At 44.9% G+C, this 20024-nt stretch overlaps 1 protein-coding gene across 4 annotated transcripts in view; it reads right to left on the bottom strand.

Moving 5' to 3' along the window:
* Tgm6 (transglutaminase 6) overlaps positions 1-20024 on the bottom strand; it is a 44938-nt gene that overhangs the window by 13413 nt on the left and 11501 nt on the right. Inside the window, exons 1-6 of one of the 4 annotated variants that reach the window (XM_031373654.1) lie at positions 18755-18848; positions 15429-15572; positions 3554-3727; positions 2779-3021; positions 1946-2064; positions 470-598 (exon numbers count right to left, since the gene is read on the bottom strand). In XM_031373654.1, coding sequence (XP_031229514.1) covers positions 470-472 — 3 coding nt within the window. In that variant the 5' untranslated portion in view covers positions 473-598; positions 1946-2064; positions 2779-3021; ... (1 more) ...; positions 15429-15572; positions 18755-18848. Of the gene's footprint in view, positions 1-469; positions 599-1945; positions 2065-2778; positions 3022-3553; positions 3728-15428; positions 15573-18754; positions 18849-20024 lie in introns of those variants that run through there. The other 3 variants (XM_031373653.1, XM_031373655.1, XM_031373656.1) reach the window with 3 other exon arrangements.

Here is a 20024-nt window from a genome sequence, read left to right as displayed (position 1 = left end):
ATCTGGGCTCATACTCTTTTGTCAGAGATGTCCTTGCTTTGTTGATATGATCACAGACGTAAGACTACTGGCTAGTCCCAGTTTCTAGTCCCCTCCGGCCTGGAGGTCTGACTGAGGTCTGGGAAATTCAACAGGCATGGGATGGGCAGGAAACAAAGAGCTACCAACTGCCAGAGTCAAAGGCTTGAGATGTATGATAATACCCAGTGGTTACACTGGGCATCTGCAGCCATTCAGAAACCCCAAGCTGAAGCATCCAGGAGCTAGGGCAAGTCATTCCCATGGTGTCCTGCCAAATTCCTGGCCTACAGAATCGACTGTAACACAGGGTGTTTGATAGCATGGAGTTTGGGTGTGGTTAGTTATGCAGCAATGAAGTGAGACTGAGTGAGGTTCTTAGGATGCGGTGCTGAGACTGGTTTGGGGGATCCTTGAAGGCAGGCTGTAAGGATGGTAATGGCCTCCTCACCATGGCACTGATGATCCTGGTGACATAGACTGGGTTATGGCGGTGGGACACATCGGTGGCTGGGTCCTCCTGGTGACTAGGACTTCGGTCCAGGATGGAGAGGCAGATGTTCAGGATGTCCTCTTCAAACTGCTCCCAGAGAAGCTGCGCTCAGAGACAGAGTCTTATCCAGGCCCTCCCCCCAACCCCATGTGATCTGTTGCACATATCTGTATCAGTTTGCACCAACCCCCCCTGGGGACATTAAAACATTTTCTCCAAAGGGTCATCTTGGAACCTTCAAACTTCCCATGACTCCCCATGACGGTCCCTCAGCCACATATCCATCTTACTGACACTACATGCTTTGACATGTTTCATGTACGATTGGATCAGCTGACGACACTTAGCAACTAGGATTTTCCATGTAAACTTCCTCTGAGAATCCGGAAGGTTTAACAGCCCCGGGCTCCCGTGGTGTAGAAATGTAGCTAAGGGTGCTGACTCTTTAGATTCTCAACTTCCAAGGTATCACTTCTGACCAGTCCTGGGGCCCTTAATGCTTTTAAGCCTCAGCCTGTCCTTAGGTGGACAGTCAAGTTCCAGGTGGCACCTGGAGCCTAGGCAGGCAAAGACCTTTAGTAGAGTCTACACTCCCTTGATTTCTACTCCTAGTTGACTTGGGCCGTTCCCCCTCCCCCATTTAGGTCTTGTCTAACTCCGACAGAGACCAGATGTGAATCTTTTCACCTTCTCTTGAGCTGCCTGTCCTTGTGTCTGAACTGAATACACACACACACACAGTGATATATATACATATATATATATATGTATATATATGTGATAAAGTGATATATATGTATATATATCACTTTTCCTCATTATTCCTTGGACAAAGTGGTACAGCTGTCTAGCATTTCCACTGCTTTAGGTGTTAGGAGTGACTTAGAGAGACCTGAACACATACAAATGTTCAGGCCCCACGACAATCTTAGTCTCCTAGAGAAAGGACTTGAGCATCTGTAGGTTTTGGTCCTACAGTGGTTATAGAACCAGTTCTCTACAGATAGTGGAGGTGCTCTTGAAGTAGAGTCCTAGACCGACAGTGTCAGCATGACTAGGGTACTTGTTTAAAGCACCGATTTCTAGGCCTGCTTCCACGCCACCTGTAGTTTTAGACCTCCAGTGACTCTGATGCACGCTCGTGCTTGACAATCTGACTTCTACTTCCAAACTGTATCTAATGTAGCTCCCTCTTTCCAAGGGTCCAGGTCAGGCCTTGGCACAGGACATGGTAGCTGAATGAATGAATGAATGAATGAATGAATGTATTTGCTTGCCTTAAGAGTTGGCCCAGCTTGCCTCTTCTAGGAAGAAGTGGGCAGACAGAAGTCTCCTAGGCTGCTTTTACCACACCCCAACCCTGGTCCACCCCATCTGATTGTGCCCCTGACACCCCAGCCCCGGTCCACCCTGTCTGGTTGTGCCCCTGAAGACCTGCCCGTAGTTCCAGCCCTGGGCTCGGATGTGCTTCTCCACGCCTCGGAAGATGACACCACTGTCGTTAAGCACGTACTCCTGCCTCTCCTCCTCTGAGTCCAGAAACACATCGTCCTCTGAAAAGCAGTCAGCAGACCCCGTGTGGGCTGGGGCTTTGTTCTTACTGTCCTGGGAGGAGCTTAGCAATATGGCAGAGCCTGGAGGCTGACCTCGTCTGGGCAGGGCAAGGGGCTTACTGGCTCCACGTCTCTCTCTGCTAAGCCTCACTTTTTCTAGATAGTATTTTTCCCCCCAAGCAGGGCCTAACTCCTTGGATCCTGGTGTGTCTGATGTTCCACCTTGATACCAGTAACAGCCTTGTGTTTTCTGAACATTAACGGGGTCCTGATCCTAGCTACCCCTTACTGAGGCCTTGTGATGCGACTTGTATGTTGCAGTGCCAGCCGAATGAATTTCTGCCACATCTGCAAGAGTTAGGTTCTGTTATTCCCACCTTGCAAGGATGGAAACAGCCTCACCGAGGGATGCAGCTTAGTAGACCTGACTGACACCCCACCACCGCTGCTACCGCCATAACCCACCCTTGCGCCTCTCCACTTTTCTCAGCCCCTGACTGGCCTCTGATGTGAGAAACCTCCAGCTTCCTGCCTCTCTCCAATGGCTCTATTGTCATGCCTGATTTTGGGGACCTCTGCCTGATCCCAGTCCTTGGTTTTTGTCTTCCTATCCCTTGACTTGCTTCCAAGCACCCCCCTCCTTCCCCCCCCCCCCCCCCCCCCCCCCCCCCCCCCCCGTAGGCCTGCCTCAGTCTCAGATGTGGCAGTTCCTACCTGGGCACCAGGGATTAAACAGGAGAATAAACTGGCCCAGCTTCCGGTCACTGTGTTTCCGGCGGGAAGAGGGCCTGGCACTCAGCAGGTATCGGCCAATGGCTGCATTGGAAGGGCTCGAGAGGTTGACAGTGATTGTATTCTCTGTCTGTTCCTCTTTCACAGCTGTCCAGGTGTCACCTATTTCTAGCTCTGCTGTCTGGAATATGGCTTTGGTGTGGAGAGCCTCGGATGCGCGGGGTCCTGGCAGGTAGGAGAAGGGAAGATCAAGAGACTCTGTCTCCTAAAATATGTTCATTTAGAGAAGAGGAAAAGCTATAGGTCTGGAAGCCCAGACTTCATCCTCCAAATGCTGAGAGGCAGTAAAAAGAGGTCAAGCTCAGGAAACCCTGGGACAGCGTGGGCGCCTCGGCTGCCCTGGCTCCAAACCATCCCTTGGGCAGAGGAGAAGATGGTAACCGACCTTTTATCTGGCTGGAAAAGCAAAGAAATTGGATTCCCAAAGTGCCTGACTATTTCCCATGCTCATAATGAGCCCTGGATTCCTTCCTAACCCTAGTGCTCCAGAGAGGGCACTTCACCCAGCTGGCGGCTACAGGCGGGTGGCATTCCTACCTTTCCCCTAGAGACTGTTATCAGAAGCCCTCAGGATTCAGCCCACTTCCCAGAGACTCAGTTTTTCCAAAAGCCCAGGCCACTGACTAAAGGATCTTAAGTTACTGGTCATAAAATCAGGAGTCTGTGGACCACCAGGGCTTCCGGCAAGGCCAGTTACCTGTCTCCACGGTAAAGATGAGGGCCTCCTCACTGTCCAGGGCTCTACTCAGATCCAGGGTGAGACTGAATAACTGGCCCCTTCGAACCACCAGCTCAGGGCAAGGGTAATCTTGGGTATGGTGGGCAGCACCATTTTCTGAATGCTGCCAGTCCACCTTGGTGATTCTGACCCCTGAGTAGGAAGAAGAGAGAAGTGAGGCCAAGCTTCGGAGGCAGCTTCCTCTGTACCTGACTCTGTCTTCTGCCTGCTTCATCCTGCCAGTGCCGATCCATCTGTGCATGACATGCTATTGGTTCTTGTTACCAACAGTATTTGTGTTACTAGGCCTAGAATCTCAGTAGACATGGCCAGATCTCTGTGAGTGCGAGCCAGCCTGGTCTACGTAGTGTGTTCAACTACATAGTGTGTTCTACATAGTGTGTTCCTGGGCTATACAATGAGATTCTGTCCTTAAAGAACAAACAAACAAACAAAAAACACAAGCCCAAAACAAACTAGCAAAACAAACAAACCAAAAACCAAACAAAGAACAAAACCAAAAAACCCAAAACAAAACAAACCACCTCCTCCATACAAACAGGATGGGAGACAATTTCTTCTCATTTAGAGCACTCAGAACATGAGAAATAAACAATGATGCGTCATTATGTCCCAAATGAGCAGGGGCATCACCTGAGTTGAGTCCACACTTGGCTAATTACTAAGTGAGTCCACACTTGGCTAATTACTATTCAGCCATAATGCTGTTAGGGGCACAGGAGCTGAAAGGACAATGACAGAGGGCAGTCTAAAGAGTGACAAACAAGACTTCCTTGGGAAGGTAGCATTGGGGATAAATCTTCAGTTGGTAGAGCCACTCTAGGTGATAGAATGATAAATCTGACCTCAATCCCAGAAGCCTCATCCTTTATCTATTTGAGGTCTATTTGTCTAGGTATACAGTGACCAACTGAGTACTGAGGACCCAACAGTCGACAGTGACTTTTGACAGTTGAGGAAAACCTGCTGTGAGGGTGGATTGTTACAAGAAATAGGCCACCAAAACCTGGAGGGAGATGGAGACTAGGCTGTTGTACTTATATATCCACGTACACTGTCGTATTAGTACATTCCTTCTTCTATTCCCTGTCCACCCCCACCCCACCCCCACTTCCTGTCCACCTCAAAAGGAACAGCTGTCTTCTGTCACATATTCCTGACACCAACATGTTGCCCTCAGACACATGTACAGCCAAACTGAATCCTTTGTTGCAGGATATTTGATCATACTGTGAACCTTGAGATTCTGTTGTTTACTGGAAAAACCTGTTTTTAGTCCTGAACTGGCTCAGCCTTAGTACACACCTTTAATCCCAAACCATGAAGGTAAAGACTGACAAAACAGGATATATCCATTTCTCACCAGAAAAGAGAGAAAGGAGAGGTGACTTAAGAGAGGGCAGTGTTGGGGCTGGTGAGACGGCTCAGCGGGTAAGAGCACCGACTGCTCTTCAGAAGGTCATGAGTTCAAATCCCAGGAACCACATGGCTTCTGGTGCGTCTGAAGACAGCTACAGTGTATTACATATAATAAATAAATATATCTTAAAAAAAAAAGAGAGAGAGAGAGAGAGAGAGAGGGCAGTGTAGAGAGATAGCTCTACCAGGACAGGTTGCAGAGAGAGAGAGAGAGAGAGCAAGCTAGGTGAAGGCAGAATGAGCCAGAGAACAAGAAGGAGCCAGAAGATTAGAATATATTGTTAAGGTTAATTTGAGGCCAAGCACAGCAATTCAGTCATAGGCCAAGAGAAAAGTCAGACTGAGCAATAGCTTGGAGAGGAGTTTGAGAAAGAATAGCCAAGTTGAACCAGCCAGCCAGAGTTCAGAAAAAAACAAGACAGGGCAAGCTCCTTTAGCAGCAAGACTCAGAGGCTGAAAACATTCTAGGCCTAGATAAGATTATACAGAGGCGAGAAGCTTCCAGGACTAGTCCTAGGTTAACAGAAGGAGGCAGTAAGCTTCCAAAATGACAATTACAACAGGCGAATAAAAGTTACTTTTTTACATCTGACCGCCAATATGACTGGAGAAAGAGAAAGCCTGCCAACATTGCCGAAAACAGAGGACATTTGACAGAAACATGGAAGAGGGCAGGAGATACCCGAAAACGAGGACATTTGACAGAAACATGGAAGAGGGCAGGAGACATCTGTAGAGGAGAAATTTGCCTGGGATTGTCTCCGGAGGAGGCATCAGTTCTTTGAGTTTGACTTGGGAGACTCCAAAGAAGTGGTGAGAGCTTCAAGCTCAGAGCAAGGAATGACACAGGGCCTGAGACAATGAGTTACAGCAAGCAACAGCAAAAGGGAATTTTAATTATATAGACAGACTCTTCCTGGATTAAAAAATGAAACTCCGTTTCAGATCCCTTAAATGAAGGGTAGGAGTTGGGATAGAAATGTTATTTGAAAAAGCCCCATTCTCTTTAAATTGTATCTTTATTTTTATGTGTTGGCTTTTATGCTTGGTAAGTTATATCTGTGTTGGAGCAGATCCTAAACCCTGTTTTAAAAAATTATTTTATACTCTGAATGTGTTCTGCAAATAAAATCAAAAACAGAGAAAAAAAGAGAGAAAAGAAAAGAGAAAAGAAAGACAAAGCCATTGCTGTACTCATTGCAATTTTAACCACTGGAGTAAATCCCTCCCTACTTTCAATTTCAATCTTTACATTTCTTTTCCTCTCCTAAGAAAGGTTAAAAATTAGCTGTACAAGAAGAAAAATAGCTATGGTAGTATAAAGGCTTGAGTGACACAGAGGAAATAAGAGAACAGGAAGTGTTTAATTGTGAACCCATGGTATCTAATGACATTGAGGATCAAGATAGACAGCCAGTTGACAATGCTAAGAAGCCCGGCTCGATGGTGTGGAGCCTGGCATGGAATGTAAGTGCTTAAAGTGTCTAGTTTATGCGTGGACTCATAAAGATCTAATTTCACATTGAAAAACAGAGAGATAAGATCAACTGAAAGTCACTAGATTATAAAAAAAAAATTGCTGAATTAGATCAACCTGTATACTTTAAAGATGTTTTAACGTCAGAATGGAAGTCAGTCAGGGAATGTGTTACACCGGGAAGAGGTTTTTTTTCTGTATCTCCACAGGTGGTGAAAGACTATGGGTTCCATCAAAACTGATAAAGATCCAATCTAAGTATGAGAAGCTTCCACATTAAAGGCACAAGGAAGGAAGAGACAAAGAAAGACAGCAACTCAGACAACAAGGAAAGCTGATCCCCCTTGCTTAGGGACAGCTCAACAAACTGAGTGAAAAAGGACAGATTGCTGGTCAGACTGGCAGACTGAAAACCTTGCTGCTGAAATGAACTGTTGCTGAAGACAGGCGATCAGTTCTGCAGTTGTGAAGGATCATTGCACCAACAGACCTTCATAAGGACATTCAGAAGGTTAAATTCCTGGGATTGAGAATTGTTTCTGTTGTAAAAGTTAAACTGTGTACAATTTTTAGCTCAAACAAAAAAAGGGAAATGTTGCAGGATATTTGATCATACTGTGAACCCTGATATTTTGTTGTTTACTGGAAAAACCTGTTTCTAGTTGTGGTGTGACTCAGCCTTAGCACACACCGTTAATCTCCCTGGCAGGAATACAGACATACCTCTAGAATATGATTTTAATCCCAAATAATGAAGCTAAAGTTAGTTTGTAGAAGAAAGCACCCATGCTTGAAAGTGATGTCTAATTGAGTAGCAGACAAAGTGACAAATCAGAGAAAGATCTGACATTATAGGATACACCAAACTCTCATGAGAAGAGAGAAGAAGGGGAAGTTATAAGAGGGATTAGTGGAGAGAGAGAGAGAGAGAGAGAGAGAGAGAGAGAGAGAGAGAGAGAGAGAGAGAGAGTTTTACTTGGAGAGCTTTACAGAGACAGTCGAAGAGAAAACAAGCTAGACATAGGTGAAGATAGAAAGAGCCAGAGAGAGAGAAGTCAGATTAGAACATGTTGCCAAAGTTAGTATGAGTCCAAGTAGAACAATTCAGTGAGAAGCTGGGAGAAGCCAGATTGAATCATTGAATTTAGAGAGGAGTTTAAGCCAGAACAGCTGAGTTGAACAAGCCAGTTAGAGTTCAGAAAGAACTAGAAAGGGTGAGCTTATTAAGTCTCAGAGGTTGAAAACATTCTAGACCTAGCTAAGGTTGTATGGCAGCTAGAAGCTTCCAGGACTAGGTCCTGGTTAGCAGTAAACCTCCAAAATGACAATTACATCAGGAGAATAAAAGATACCTTTACAATCCTCTGAAACATGAACCAAAATAAGACTTCCCTTCTTTATGTCAGTTATTTAGTTATTATTGGGGCTTTCCAAAGTGTTCTGTCATGAATAGTGACACTGTTTGAGTTGACTTTGGTCCCCACTACATCCCACAGGAGGGGTAAGTCTGCAGTTGTGACTAGTGACTTCATGGTCCTTTACAGTGCCACACATTCTGACAAAGTTGCAGTAAGCATTCATATACTTACTTATACTGAACTAAAATGATTTCTTATTGACCTCTTATAGTATAGTTAGAATATAACAATTTTAAAATGATAACTGGACTCAGTAAAATACATCAAATTAATTTCAAGAAATTAGTGACTTTCTGAATGTGTGGCCAGCCTGGTCTACAGAGTGAGTTCTAGTACAGCCAGGCCTACACAGAAAAATCCTGTTTCAGGGAAAAAAGAAATTAGTGACAAGAGAGTCTTAGTAATCTATTGCTGTTTAACCATTCTGCTTACCCCAGAATTTAGCTGAGGGAAGCCAGAATTGCTATCTTATGCTGTGTGCCAGTTTATTTTCATGTCATCTTGACAGAAACTATAGTTATCTGGGAAGATAGACCCTTTATTTTTTATTTTTTAATTTTTAAATTTTTTTGGGGAAGATAGAACCTTAATCAAAGAATTGCCTCCATCATATTGGCCAATGTCATGTCATATCATATCAGAGGGGAATTCTATTCATTGTTAATTGATATAAGAGGGCCCATACCATTATGGATATTAGCATCTTTAGGCAGGTGGGTCTGGGCTGTATAAGAAATGTAGCTAATCTAAGCAAGCCAGGGGAAACAAGCCAGTAAGCAGAAGTGTGATCTCTGCTTCTATTCCTGTCTCTGGGTTCTTGACTTAAACTCCTGATTTGGTTTCCCTTGATGATGGGCTGTGACCTGGAATTGTAAGCTAACAATATAAGCCATTTCCTTCCCAAGTTGGTTTTGGTCAGTGTTTTACCACAGCAACAGAAAGTAAATTAGTATATGTGGTTTCTGTGAGTCAGGAGTTTGCTCAGTGCTCATCCGACCAATGCATACCTGGAGTTCCTTATGGGCTCAATCACACATCAGCTGGACTGGTCTTATCCGAAGGCCTGTTTGGGGCTAGAGGACCCACTTCCAATGTGCTTAGCTTACACAGTTGGAGAACAGGATCTAAGTTGAGAATTTTTGTTCTTCTCCACATGGGACTCTCCCTGGGATTGACTGTCTAAGTGTCCTTATACTAAAGACACATGGTTTCTCTCTAGGCGAGTGATTTAAGAGGTCAAGGAGGAGAGTACAAAACCTCTTGCATTGTGAGCTAAGAAGTCTTACTGCTATTCCCATCATAGTCTATTACTTATGGCAGTTATAATGGCTTGCACAGATTCAAGGAGAGGAAACACGCCACCTCTTAATATATCGCTCATATTTTAAAAAGAACATAGAATGTGAGAAATGTAATGATATATGAAATAGAAATAATATTATGGGTTAGATATAAAATGTGGCCCCCTCCAAATGTGTTGGCAGCTCTGTCCCCAGCCGGTAGTGCTATTTTGGTCCTGGTGTTGAATGAAGGTCTTGGAAGCTTTAGGAGGTAGGTTTTAGGTAGAGGACATAGGTCACTCACTGGGTAGTGTATGAGTTCTTGGGAGTGTCTTGTCTTTCTTGTGTCTGTTTCCTGTCTTCACTGGAGTAAAAACATCCTCCATCAAATTCTCAGACACCACGACTTTCTGCTCAAATGTGGTAAAAATGTCATTCAAAATGAATCTCTCTTTAAGTTACTCTCTCAAGTATTTTGTCATAGCAACAAGAAATACACTAATAGAAATGTCTTTAAGTAGTTATTTCCTGCCTAAGGGTACCTGGCTCCTGCCTCTCTTTTGTTAGGTGTATTCAGCAGGAATACACTAATTGTGGGTAGAGACACTGAATAGGTTTTATTTAGTTGGACTTCCTGTGAAACAGTGGTACTTTTCTAAGTATTTTAGAAATGTTGTTTTCTTTTATCTTCACTAACCATTTGAGGGATCTCTTGTTTCAACTTCACAAATGGAAACAGGAAGAGCCACAGAGCTTTGCAATCAGTTGGGTGTGGACTCAGGTACTTGAGTCTGTATTTTTTTTTTCCTTGGTTTTTTGAGACAGGTTTCTCTGAGTAGCCCTGGCTGTCCTGGAACTCACTTTGTAGACCAGGCTGGCCTCGAACTCAGAAATCCACCTGCCTCTGCCTCCCAAGTGCTGGGATTAAAGGCGTGCACCACCACCGCCCGGCTTTTGAGTCTGTATTTTTATAGAATCCCTCTGCTCTGCTACCATTACTTTTGATGCCACAAACACCACCCAGAAATCCAAGACTCTAGAATATAAAAGGATCCTACATTATAGGCATTAAAACAATGGTTTGGCAAGTGTCATGGTTGAAGATAGGTATAGTGATTTCAGTGAGAAATGTCCCCCATAGTCTCAGGCATTTGAGCACTTGAATGTCAGTCGGTGGCACTGTTTAGGAAGCATTAGGTGGTACAGTCTTGCTAGAGGAAGGATGCCATCAGAGATGGGCTTTGAGATGAAAAGCCTTGATCCACTTTGAGAACACTTTCTCTGCTTCATCCTTGTGTTTAGAGATGTAAGCTCTCAGTTTCCTACTCTGGCAGTCATGCTTGATGCTTGCTGCCATGCTTCCCTGATGTGACAGACTCCAATATTCCTGGAACCATCCGTCAATTAAACCCTTTGTATAAGTTGCTTTGGGTAATGGTGTATTTTCAATTACAACCATAGAAAAATAACTAATGCAGAGTAACTAATACAGAAATTAGTACCAGAGAGTGGGCTGTAGCTGTGAAGAACCTGACCATGCTGTTCTCTAAGAAGAATGTGGAATACCTTGGAACTTTAGACTAGAAAAGCTGTTGAATGTGTAAGCACAGATTGAGCTGTTCTGGCAGGATCCTGAAGACAGCATGCTGAGAGTGACATGGATTGTAGAGACCTAGCTCAAGAGGTTTAGGAAGGAAGCAGCCATTTTTATGGCAACTGTGCTAGAGGCCATTCATGTGACATTTCAGCAAAGAATCTGTCTGCCTTCTGCCCTTGTCTTAAGAACTTGCCTGAAGCTAAATTAAAAAGCAAAATGTTCTCATTGGTGGAGAAAATGTCAAGATTGTATGACATTGGATTTCTGGTATGGTAATTATTTATAACTCCCATGTAGGTCTACAATGAGAAAGAACAAGTGGGCCAATAAGAAATGCAAAATGCAGAGTTTGGAGAGAAAGAGAGCACTAGGAAACTTAATGTTATAGCCAAGGCATGTGCTAGAAGAAAGGCTGTAATTGTTGAAGAGAACAACACAGTTAAGGAGAGGTTTGCTCTGCATTGGAATAAAGGGAAGGCATCTCCAGGGTAAGACCCCACCAGGTTATCTTCTAACCTGGGAAAGAGCACAGCATTTCTCTTTTCCCAGAAAGGAACTGAACAAAAATGTCAGCACTAATGTGATTCAAGGGGACCAGGGTCTATCCCACACTGGATCCAGACTTGGCAGTGTTGATCAAATAGTACTGGCTTTATGGGCATGAAGGATGGAAGAATAAATAGGTTAAGGATTATTCCTATGTAGTTTCAGAGAGATGCTGAGGCCAGATAACGTGTGGACAGGGAGTCTCTGAATGAAGGCCCTGAGGGAGAAGAGGCCCTCATAGGACATTGCATTAAGCTGTGGAAGTGAAGTCTGGATTGCACCGGAGATCAAAGATGTTGGAGATGTAAGAGCCCTGGGACATCTGTCTAGAAGAGCTGCATACAGGGAATGGAACCAGCCCAAGAGAGATAGATCTATGTTTTACAGGGAGAAAAGCCAAGAGGGTAGACCCATCTAAGCCCTTGGACAATAGACATGGAACTATAGGACTTGATGTTTTCCTAACTGGGTTCTAGTCTTGCTTTGGTCTGATATTTTCTTCTGTGCCCCCATTCTTCCCTATTGGAATGGTAATGTATATCCTATACATTATTATTATTCTATGCATTATTATCATTATTATTATTATTATCTATTATATGTTCAGAGTATGTAATTTGCTTTTATAATTTACAGGGGGTTACAATTAAAAGATTACTTTCAGTTTCAGAAGAGACTCTGGACCTTTAAACAGTGTTGAGACTATGAAAGACTATCAGGATTTTTTTGGGGGGGATTTATTTATTTATTATATCTAAGTACACTGTAGCTGTCTTTAGACACCCTAGAAGAGGGCATCAGATCTCATTACAGATGGTTGTGAGCCACCATGTGGTTGCTAGGATTTGAATTCAAGACCTTTGGAAGAGCAGTCAGCGCTCTTACCCGCTGAGCCATCTCTCCAGCCCCCGACTATCAGGATTTTTAAAGTTACACCAAACACATTTTGCATTACGGTATGGTAACAAGCCTATGGGGACCAAGAAATGAATTGTGGTAGTTTGAATGAGAAATGTCCTCTATAGACTCAGGCATTTGAACACTTGGTCACTAGTTGGTGTCACTTTGAGGAAACTTAGGAGGTATTGTTTGCAGAAGTATGCCACTGGGGGTGAGCTTTGATAGTAAGATACACCACTTCTAGTTTTCTCTCTCTTCTTCGTGCTTTGTTTGAGCATCTGAGCTCCCTCAGCTTCCTGCTCTGGCTGCCTTGTCTGCTGCTTGCTCCCATGCTGGGTCACTGTGATGGGGCTCTTATTCATCTGGGATAGTAAGTCAGATAAACTATTCCTTGTGTAAGTTGCTTTTAGTTATGGTATTTTAGAACAGCACCAGAGAAGTAACTAATACAGCAGGTAAAAATGCTTACCTTTAAAGATTCTACTACCTTTGCATAATCTTTCCTTCTTTCTTCCTTTCCTTTCCTTCCCTTTCCTTCCCTTCCCTTCCCTTCCTCTTTGTTTGTTTGTTTGTTTGTTTGTTTGTTTCTTTCTTTCTTTCTTTCTTTCTTTCTTTCTTTCTTTCTTTCTTTCCTTCTCTTGCCAGCATTTCTCAGCTGGTTCCCAACTATCAAAATGAGTCATTTCCCTCATCACTGGCAGAAGGGACAAATGGCTACCTGTGGTACCTGTTAGTGTAACAAAGTGCATGCTGGCCTCCAGGCTCCCTCAGCATCACATGTACCTGTTACACATTTCAAAGTCCAGGCTAGCATCCCAGCTCTTCTCTCCTCCTCCCCCACCCTGAACTCCCTCCAACTCACAGGCTTCCCTCCCCAGTTACTTATTCTCCTTATTATAACCCTGCTATTTCTCAATATTTGGCCACATCTCCCTCTTGCCCCCCCCCCAACTCCCACATCTCTCCTTCATCCCACCCTCTCCTGCTGTCTCTGAGAAGGATGTAGATATCTCAGAAGGTTATAGGTGCTGGTTTGATCTGTGACAAAGAAGTAGGAAACCAACACAGATTCCCATGACCTAAGCTTATGTACCCTCATCAAATCCCACCCCCTTTACACCCACCCTGAGGCATGACAGGGCTGAGATAATTAACTCCCAATAACCTTATTCCCTACTCCTGTGGGATGAGTTGGAACCACCATTATCATTAACTCCGAATCTCAGAGACCATCCCTCTCATAGCTTCCCAGACCAGGGTAAGTTTCCTCAGATAATCTCTCTCTCTCTCTCTCTCTCTCTCTCTCTCTCTCTCTCTCTCTCTCTCTCTCTCTTTCTCTGACAGTATTTCATGCTATCCAGAATACCCTCAAATTCACTATATAGCCAAGGATTATCTTTAATAATTTTTTAAATTATAATTTTTCATTTTTGATATTACAATATAATTACATTATGCCTCCTCCATTCCCTCCCACCAGGTATTCCCATATATTCCTTGCTCTTTCAAATTCAGGTTCTCTCTCTCTCCTAAATACATAAATACAACCTGCTCAGTCTGCAAAACATTACTTATAGATAAACCTTGAACTCTTTATCTTTGCTTCTGTATCTTAAGTGCCAGCAAAAGCACTTGCCACTAAACCTGGCTCCCTGAACTGAATTTCTTTAAAAGTATATTATTACATGTGTGTGTGTGATGTGTGTATGGGCACCCATGTGAATCCATAATGTGTATGGGGGTATGGAGACATAGCACACATGTGGAGGTCAGAGGCTACTTTATGGGGTTGGTTCTCTTTGCACCCTTACATGGGTTCTGGGAATTGAACTTCAGTTTCCAGGCTGGCACATTAAGCATGTTTACTGCTTATACCCACTGACCCATTTCACTGGTCTTCCACTGAATTCTTATAGCCCTTGAAGTAGCTTACCCACCCCATGTTAGTAAGCTCTTCATCTTGCTGATAATTTCTGCATTCCTTCAGCTTTTCCCCACTGCCCCTCAACTCTGCCCTTCCTTGTATGCCCTGGTGGTTATGAAGAGATAGAAACCTAGAAGCTGTAAGCTGCCTGCCATTCCATGGCAGCTGCAAACCTCTCCACGGTCCAGGAGGTCACCATTTCTATATCTGTATGATCTCGAGATACTTCTGAGGTGACCCAAGTCATCCAGACCCATCAGCACCATACCCTTATGACTTGCCCCCTCACAGTGAGTTGATAGTCAGGACATGGCGAGCAGGGAGGCAGGGGAAAAGCCACCATTCTGGTGATTATGGTCCTATCCTAAGAGGGGTCCTCCCATAGCTAGGGGAACAGGGAGACACAAATCTGGAGGAAAACACCTGACAGAGCAGGTAGAGGAGGAAGCAGATACACATGCAGGGTACAGTTTGTGAAAATCACTCAGTGTCACTTGCTGCTCATCTCAGCCCAGACACTGCTATCTGAAACCAAAGCCTCCATCTGTAACCCATGTTCAAGGATGCCTTAGACTTGTGTGCTTATATGTTCTTCTCCTCTGTACTAAGAGATTCATGAAGCTCATCTCTGGCTTCCAACCTCCCTGGGCCTTAGGAACCTAGGTTAGGGCTTGGCAATTAGCGGATGCTTCATGAGTACTAGGTAAGTGGATAGAAGTGGATAAATCTCTCTCTCTCTGTCTCTCTCTGTCTTGTATCTCTGTCTCTGTCTCTGTCTGTCTCTGTCTCTCTGTCTCTGTCTCTGTCTGTCTCTCTCTGTGTCTGTCTCTGTCTCTCTTTGTCTCTCTGTTTCTGTCTGTCTGTCTGTCTGTCTGTCTCTGTTCTCTGTCTCTGTCTCTGTCTCTCTCTGTTTCCTCCTTGTATGGGATATGACAAGGAATCTAATGCTTACCAGTATTTGGGGCCCACCCTTAAAGGACTAGAATCCCCCAACCTGTTATCCTTGCCCATACCATGCTCACCCCATAGCCCCTGATGCAAGCAGTCCTATACTAAGCTTTATCTTTCTCCTTAACGTCTTACTTTTGAAAAGTCACGGGACAAGCAGCAGGCTATGTATCCTCTGGTAAGAGTGGCAGAACTGTTGTGAAGCCCTGGTGGGACCTGGGCAAGCTCCTTCCTTTCTTCTGGGCCTCAGTGGTTCCATCTGTGAAATGGCCCAGCAGGACCTTACGGTTTGGGGAGTCTGTGGCTAGCTGCTGAAACAAGTACCTCTGGTCCTCAAGTGCTCCTCTGGATCTTCTAATCAGTGTGCAGATGTGAAGATGGTTACACAGCTCCTTGCCAGGTGCCAGGGAGGGGCTGAGATGGGCAATACCTGATCTGGAAATGTCTCTGGTTGACTGAACGTAAGGTCTGAGGACAATGTGGAGAGTATATTACCAGCCCCCAGGCCTTCTCCTTCAGGGATATGCAGGGTGAGCATCCAACACCAGTCCTGGAGCCTGGGTCAGAGGCTGTGCCCACCAGGCAGAGAGATATGAGCATAGTATGAGCCCCGTGAGGCCCACAGACACCCTTCCTCCCCACAGCTTTCCTAGGCTTCCACCCTTTTTGCTCACTCTTGGTCTTTCTTTGAATTTTGGTCAGGCACTATGAACATAGGCTCAGAGATGTACCGTTGAGTTCCAATATGGGTTTTATTCCTTGTGGGATGGGTGAGCTGAAGTGAGCTAGTGGATCCCTCTGAAACTCAGGCTCCTGGTGGAAGCAGCAGTTTGTTGATAACCCTGCCACTGAGCATAGAGGATTAAATGAAATAATCCACAGGATTCAGAACACCACGTGACACATCCTAGGAACTCAGCAAATATGTTGTCGCCTTCCTGTCTTCAGTGTTTATGTAATACCTCCTGGCTGCCACTCCAGTGTTTGGCTAATTAATGCCAGTGTGAGTCATGTGGCCCCGGTGAAAATGGTTGGGTCTCTCAGTAGTTCAGATTTCCTTTCCTGGGAAGTGGTGGCTGCAACACCTTCCTTCTATGGTTTGGGAAGCATTGAGCAAGGTAGGCGATGACCGACTGTACCATAAGCAAGGAGATTTTGAGAGTGGAAGGAGAAGCCATTAACAAACACTGTAGAACAACGGGTTCCAACCAGAGGGAGTGTAATTCCTGTGCATGAGGCACTTAGCATAGTTTTGGACACACAGTTATAAGCATGGGGGTTTTAAGATTGTCATCTCCTTTCTGAAACCCATTTTTCTTCTCTTTGCCTTCCTACCCACAACTCCTTTCTATTCATTCTCTCTTATTCAGCCCTTGCTGAAGTTACTGCCAGCCTGCCTTGGACAGATGCTTGGCTCAATCCATTCTGTTGCTATGGAGACACTGGGTCTTAAAGTGGTTAAGAGACCTTTTCTATTGTTTGAATGTTAACACGTCATTTCTCCAGCTCCAGGGACAAGAATTCTAGAAACAGGCCATCGCACTTCAGGTTTCTCTTAATTTGGCCCTCACCCCCTCATATTTGTCCCTGCCAACCTCATTCCCTCCTCTTCTAGCTTATGTATTTACTGTTCCTCCAGATCAGCATAACAAGAAGGCCTATGTATAGAAGGTTGTGTCCCTTTCACCTGCTCTCTGCCATGATCTCTACGTCTACCCCAGATTCCCACACCACAATGACACCACAGAGCTAAGTGATAATTCTCTGTCCCAGCCTGGTATGATACCTAGTGAGACTGAGCACAGAAACCCTCCTGAAGCCAGTGACATCTTCCAGACTCGGGCCTCAGTATAATTGCTTTTTAATGGGCCCCATTATGACTCTGCCCTTAGTTTGCATCATGAGCACCTGAGCTCCATAGCAAAATCATTAATTGGAAAGTTGCCTAAGGCCTTCCTGGGGCCACTGCTTAACCTCCCTTTCCTTCCTGGTCCTGTTGGAAACCAGTGTCTCTTACATAAGTAGACAGTGGGCCATCAACTTCAACCGATGGTTACCAAGAGCCAATCCCACATGGAGTATTTCACCATCTCAAATTTCTGGTCTGAAATTTATTATAATTCACCAATGGCCAAAGGATCTCGTTGTATTTGATAATGCTGATAACTGGTAGTAATACTGAAGACCCATGCTGAAGAGAATTCTGGAACCATATACATACAGATAGGCTCTGTAGGAAAGGGCCCTGGGACCAACTAGTGTTGTTGCCTGCATAGGGCAGAAGGGAGGGTCTTTTTTTGTAATTGACATACTTGCTATCAGGCTCTGGTGTCTAATGGATCCATGCTTTTACAGAGGGAACACTCAAAAAAAAAAAAAAAGGCAGGAGGTAAAACATTCAATTTATACCCTGGGTATTTAGCTCTCGTTCCCATATTTCATTTCATTTCATTTGTGTGTATGTGTGTGTATGATGTGTGCATGTATGTTTGCATTTGTGTGAGTTAATTAAGGCACACGTGTTGGAGGTCAAAGGACATTTTTGAATGTCAGTCCTCACCTTCTGCATTGTTGGGGACAAGGTGTCTGTTGTCTACTGCTGTGCATCCCAGGCTGGCTGGCCCATGAGCTTCTGGGGAATCTCCTGTTCTCATTTCTGTCTCATTGTAGAATGTTGGGAATACAAATGTGTGTCACTGTGCCTGGGTTCACATGCCTTATGGGGATTTGAACTCAGGCCTTTCTGCTTGCACAGCAAACCTTTCCTTACTGGGCATCTTTCTAATCCTTTACTCCTATATTTTATAGATGGAGACCAGTGGTCACCTATCGAAAAAGTTACAGATCTGACAGTGGAGCCCCAGCATTGACTTTGTTGAACAGTGGAAAATAGAAGGTGTAAAACTGGGAACATCCCTTAGAGATCTCTGACTGTGGGTTCTTGGTTCTGCTGTGTTCCTTACTGGGCTCCAGAACCTAACAGACTTGCTGTTCCTATTCTCCATGTTGGAGCTGTGCTGTGGGGGTACATTTTCTGAATCTACTGTGTTTTAGGCTCACATGAGCTATTGTGCGGCAGAGTGAAGGAGGATCCTCTCCTAGAAAGCCCGTGAAATCATCCATATTATATCTTCCACAGTTCAGGTGAGGCGCTAAGGTCACATCTCCCTGCTAAAGGTCATCTGATTCTTTTCACTTCAGAGGAAATTGTCCTTACCCTCAAGAGCATGGGTTTAAATTAGGAGAGGACAAGTCTCATGTGGTATCTCATGAAGCTTTTTGTTACGTCTCATCTGGCCCATAGTCTCCAAATGCAGTGTGTGTGTGTGTGTGTGTGTGTGTGTGTGTGTGTGTGTGTGTGTGTGAATCCTTCCCTTTTGTTTCAGTTCTTACTTCCTTCAGTTCATCAAATATTGTGGGGTAGGTCTGACCCTCACTGAGCCTTGGCCATGATGGCCCAAGGTGGTTCTGGGTTAGTTCTTCCATTTCTTGATGACTATGGGAGAATATCTTGAGGACTAGCCAAATCTAAAATCCTAACAAGCAATGATCAAAGCTTCATCCCAACCAGTATCCATCCTGTCCCGCAAGTGTGAAAGCTCCTCTCAGGGAAACCCATCGTCCGAGGTCCCCAACCCCTGCCCACTCACCTGCCATGCAACAGCCAGATGGACGCCTGGTCCCTGTGCAGCCGTGTGTAGATTGTCAGTATCTCCAGTCAGATCCACATTAATGAAGAACATCACAGGGCACTCCTAGGCAGTGAAGCTGGAGTTCCGGAGTTTCGGAGAAGAGGCGTGGCCTCCTCACCGCAGCAATGGCATCCGTGAGACTCATAATCACCCAGTAATTGCTTTGGTTTGCACCTAGAAGGTGTCCGATGTGGGAGTGGATCCAGCCAAGATGCCTTTGAAACATGGACTTGAGGGCTGTGCTACAGGAGGAACAGGCTCAGGAAGGTCACAAGACTAACGAGAAGCGGACCGGGGAGAATGGGAAGAGCTCAGCCATTCTTACCATTCACATCCCTCAAGTACACACCGGAGCTCAGAGCCACTTGAAGGCACATGATAGCAAAGCTGCAGTATCTGGACCAGAAGAGTCCAGGAGTCATGATACCTAGTCCAGGTTGTCTCTTCTCCTTCAGGGAAGACGAGAAGAGTCCTGGGACCACAGTTGCCCTCTAGGTCCACAGGTACTGGCCTGTGATTTTTAGTTTTTATTTCTTTTTAGTTTTTCAAGACAGGGTTTCTCTGTGTAGCTCTGGCTGTCCTGGAACTCACTCTGTAGATCAGGCTGGCCTTGAACTCAGAAATCCACCTGCCTCTGCCTCCCAAGTGCTGGGATTAAAGGCATGTGCGGATGGCACCCGTCACTCCACCTTCCCCCCCACCCCAATCCCGGCACATACCTGGCACAGGCCTTGCTTCTGCTGAGGAGCCCTGAGCTCTAGGACAGCTTTGAAGCCACACAGCCTGGCCTGAAGCTCAGGTCCTCTCCATCTTTGAGGAATTTCTTAGCAAAAGGAGTACATTCTCTTTTTATTACTGGGGCTTCTAAGAGGTAACCAGTGGGCAGAGATAGATGCTTTGCAAGCTGGACTCAACTGTTCCTCCCCCAGCAGATACAGAGTGCTTTCCCACCACTGGGAATCTGGGAATTGGGGCATCCCTCTAGTGCATCTATTTCCTTCAATATGTGCAAACATTCCTACCTATATGGGAGGCCTGAGCCTTGAGGTAGAAGACAAGTGTTGTGACCATCTGGTATACCTCCCTGGGAAAAGTCTTGTTTAGCTTTTGACATCTTGTAAGGCTTCCTTAGCACAGTTCACCTGCTGGGAGGAGGGATCAGTGACCTGGATCCTTGGGAAGACATAGATAAGAAGAGAGAAAAGCTTATTCTTTGATTAAAAGCCAA

Source organism: Mastomys coucha, unplaced genomic scaffold, assembly GCF_008632895.1.
Source record: "Mastomys coucha isolate ucsf_1 unplaced genomic scaffold, UCSF_Mcou_1 pScaffold15, whole genome shotgun sequence".
Classification (NCBI taxonomy): domain Eukaryota; kingdom Metazoa; phylum Chordata; class Mammalia; order Rodentia; family Muridae; genus Mastomys; species Mastomys coucha.
This window is presented reverse-complemented; position numbering and strand designations above follow the sequence as displayed.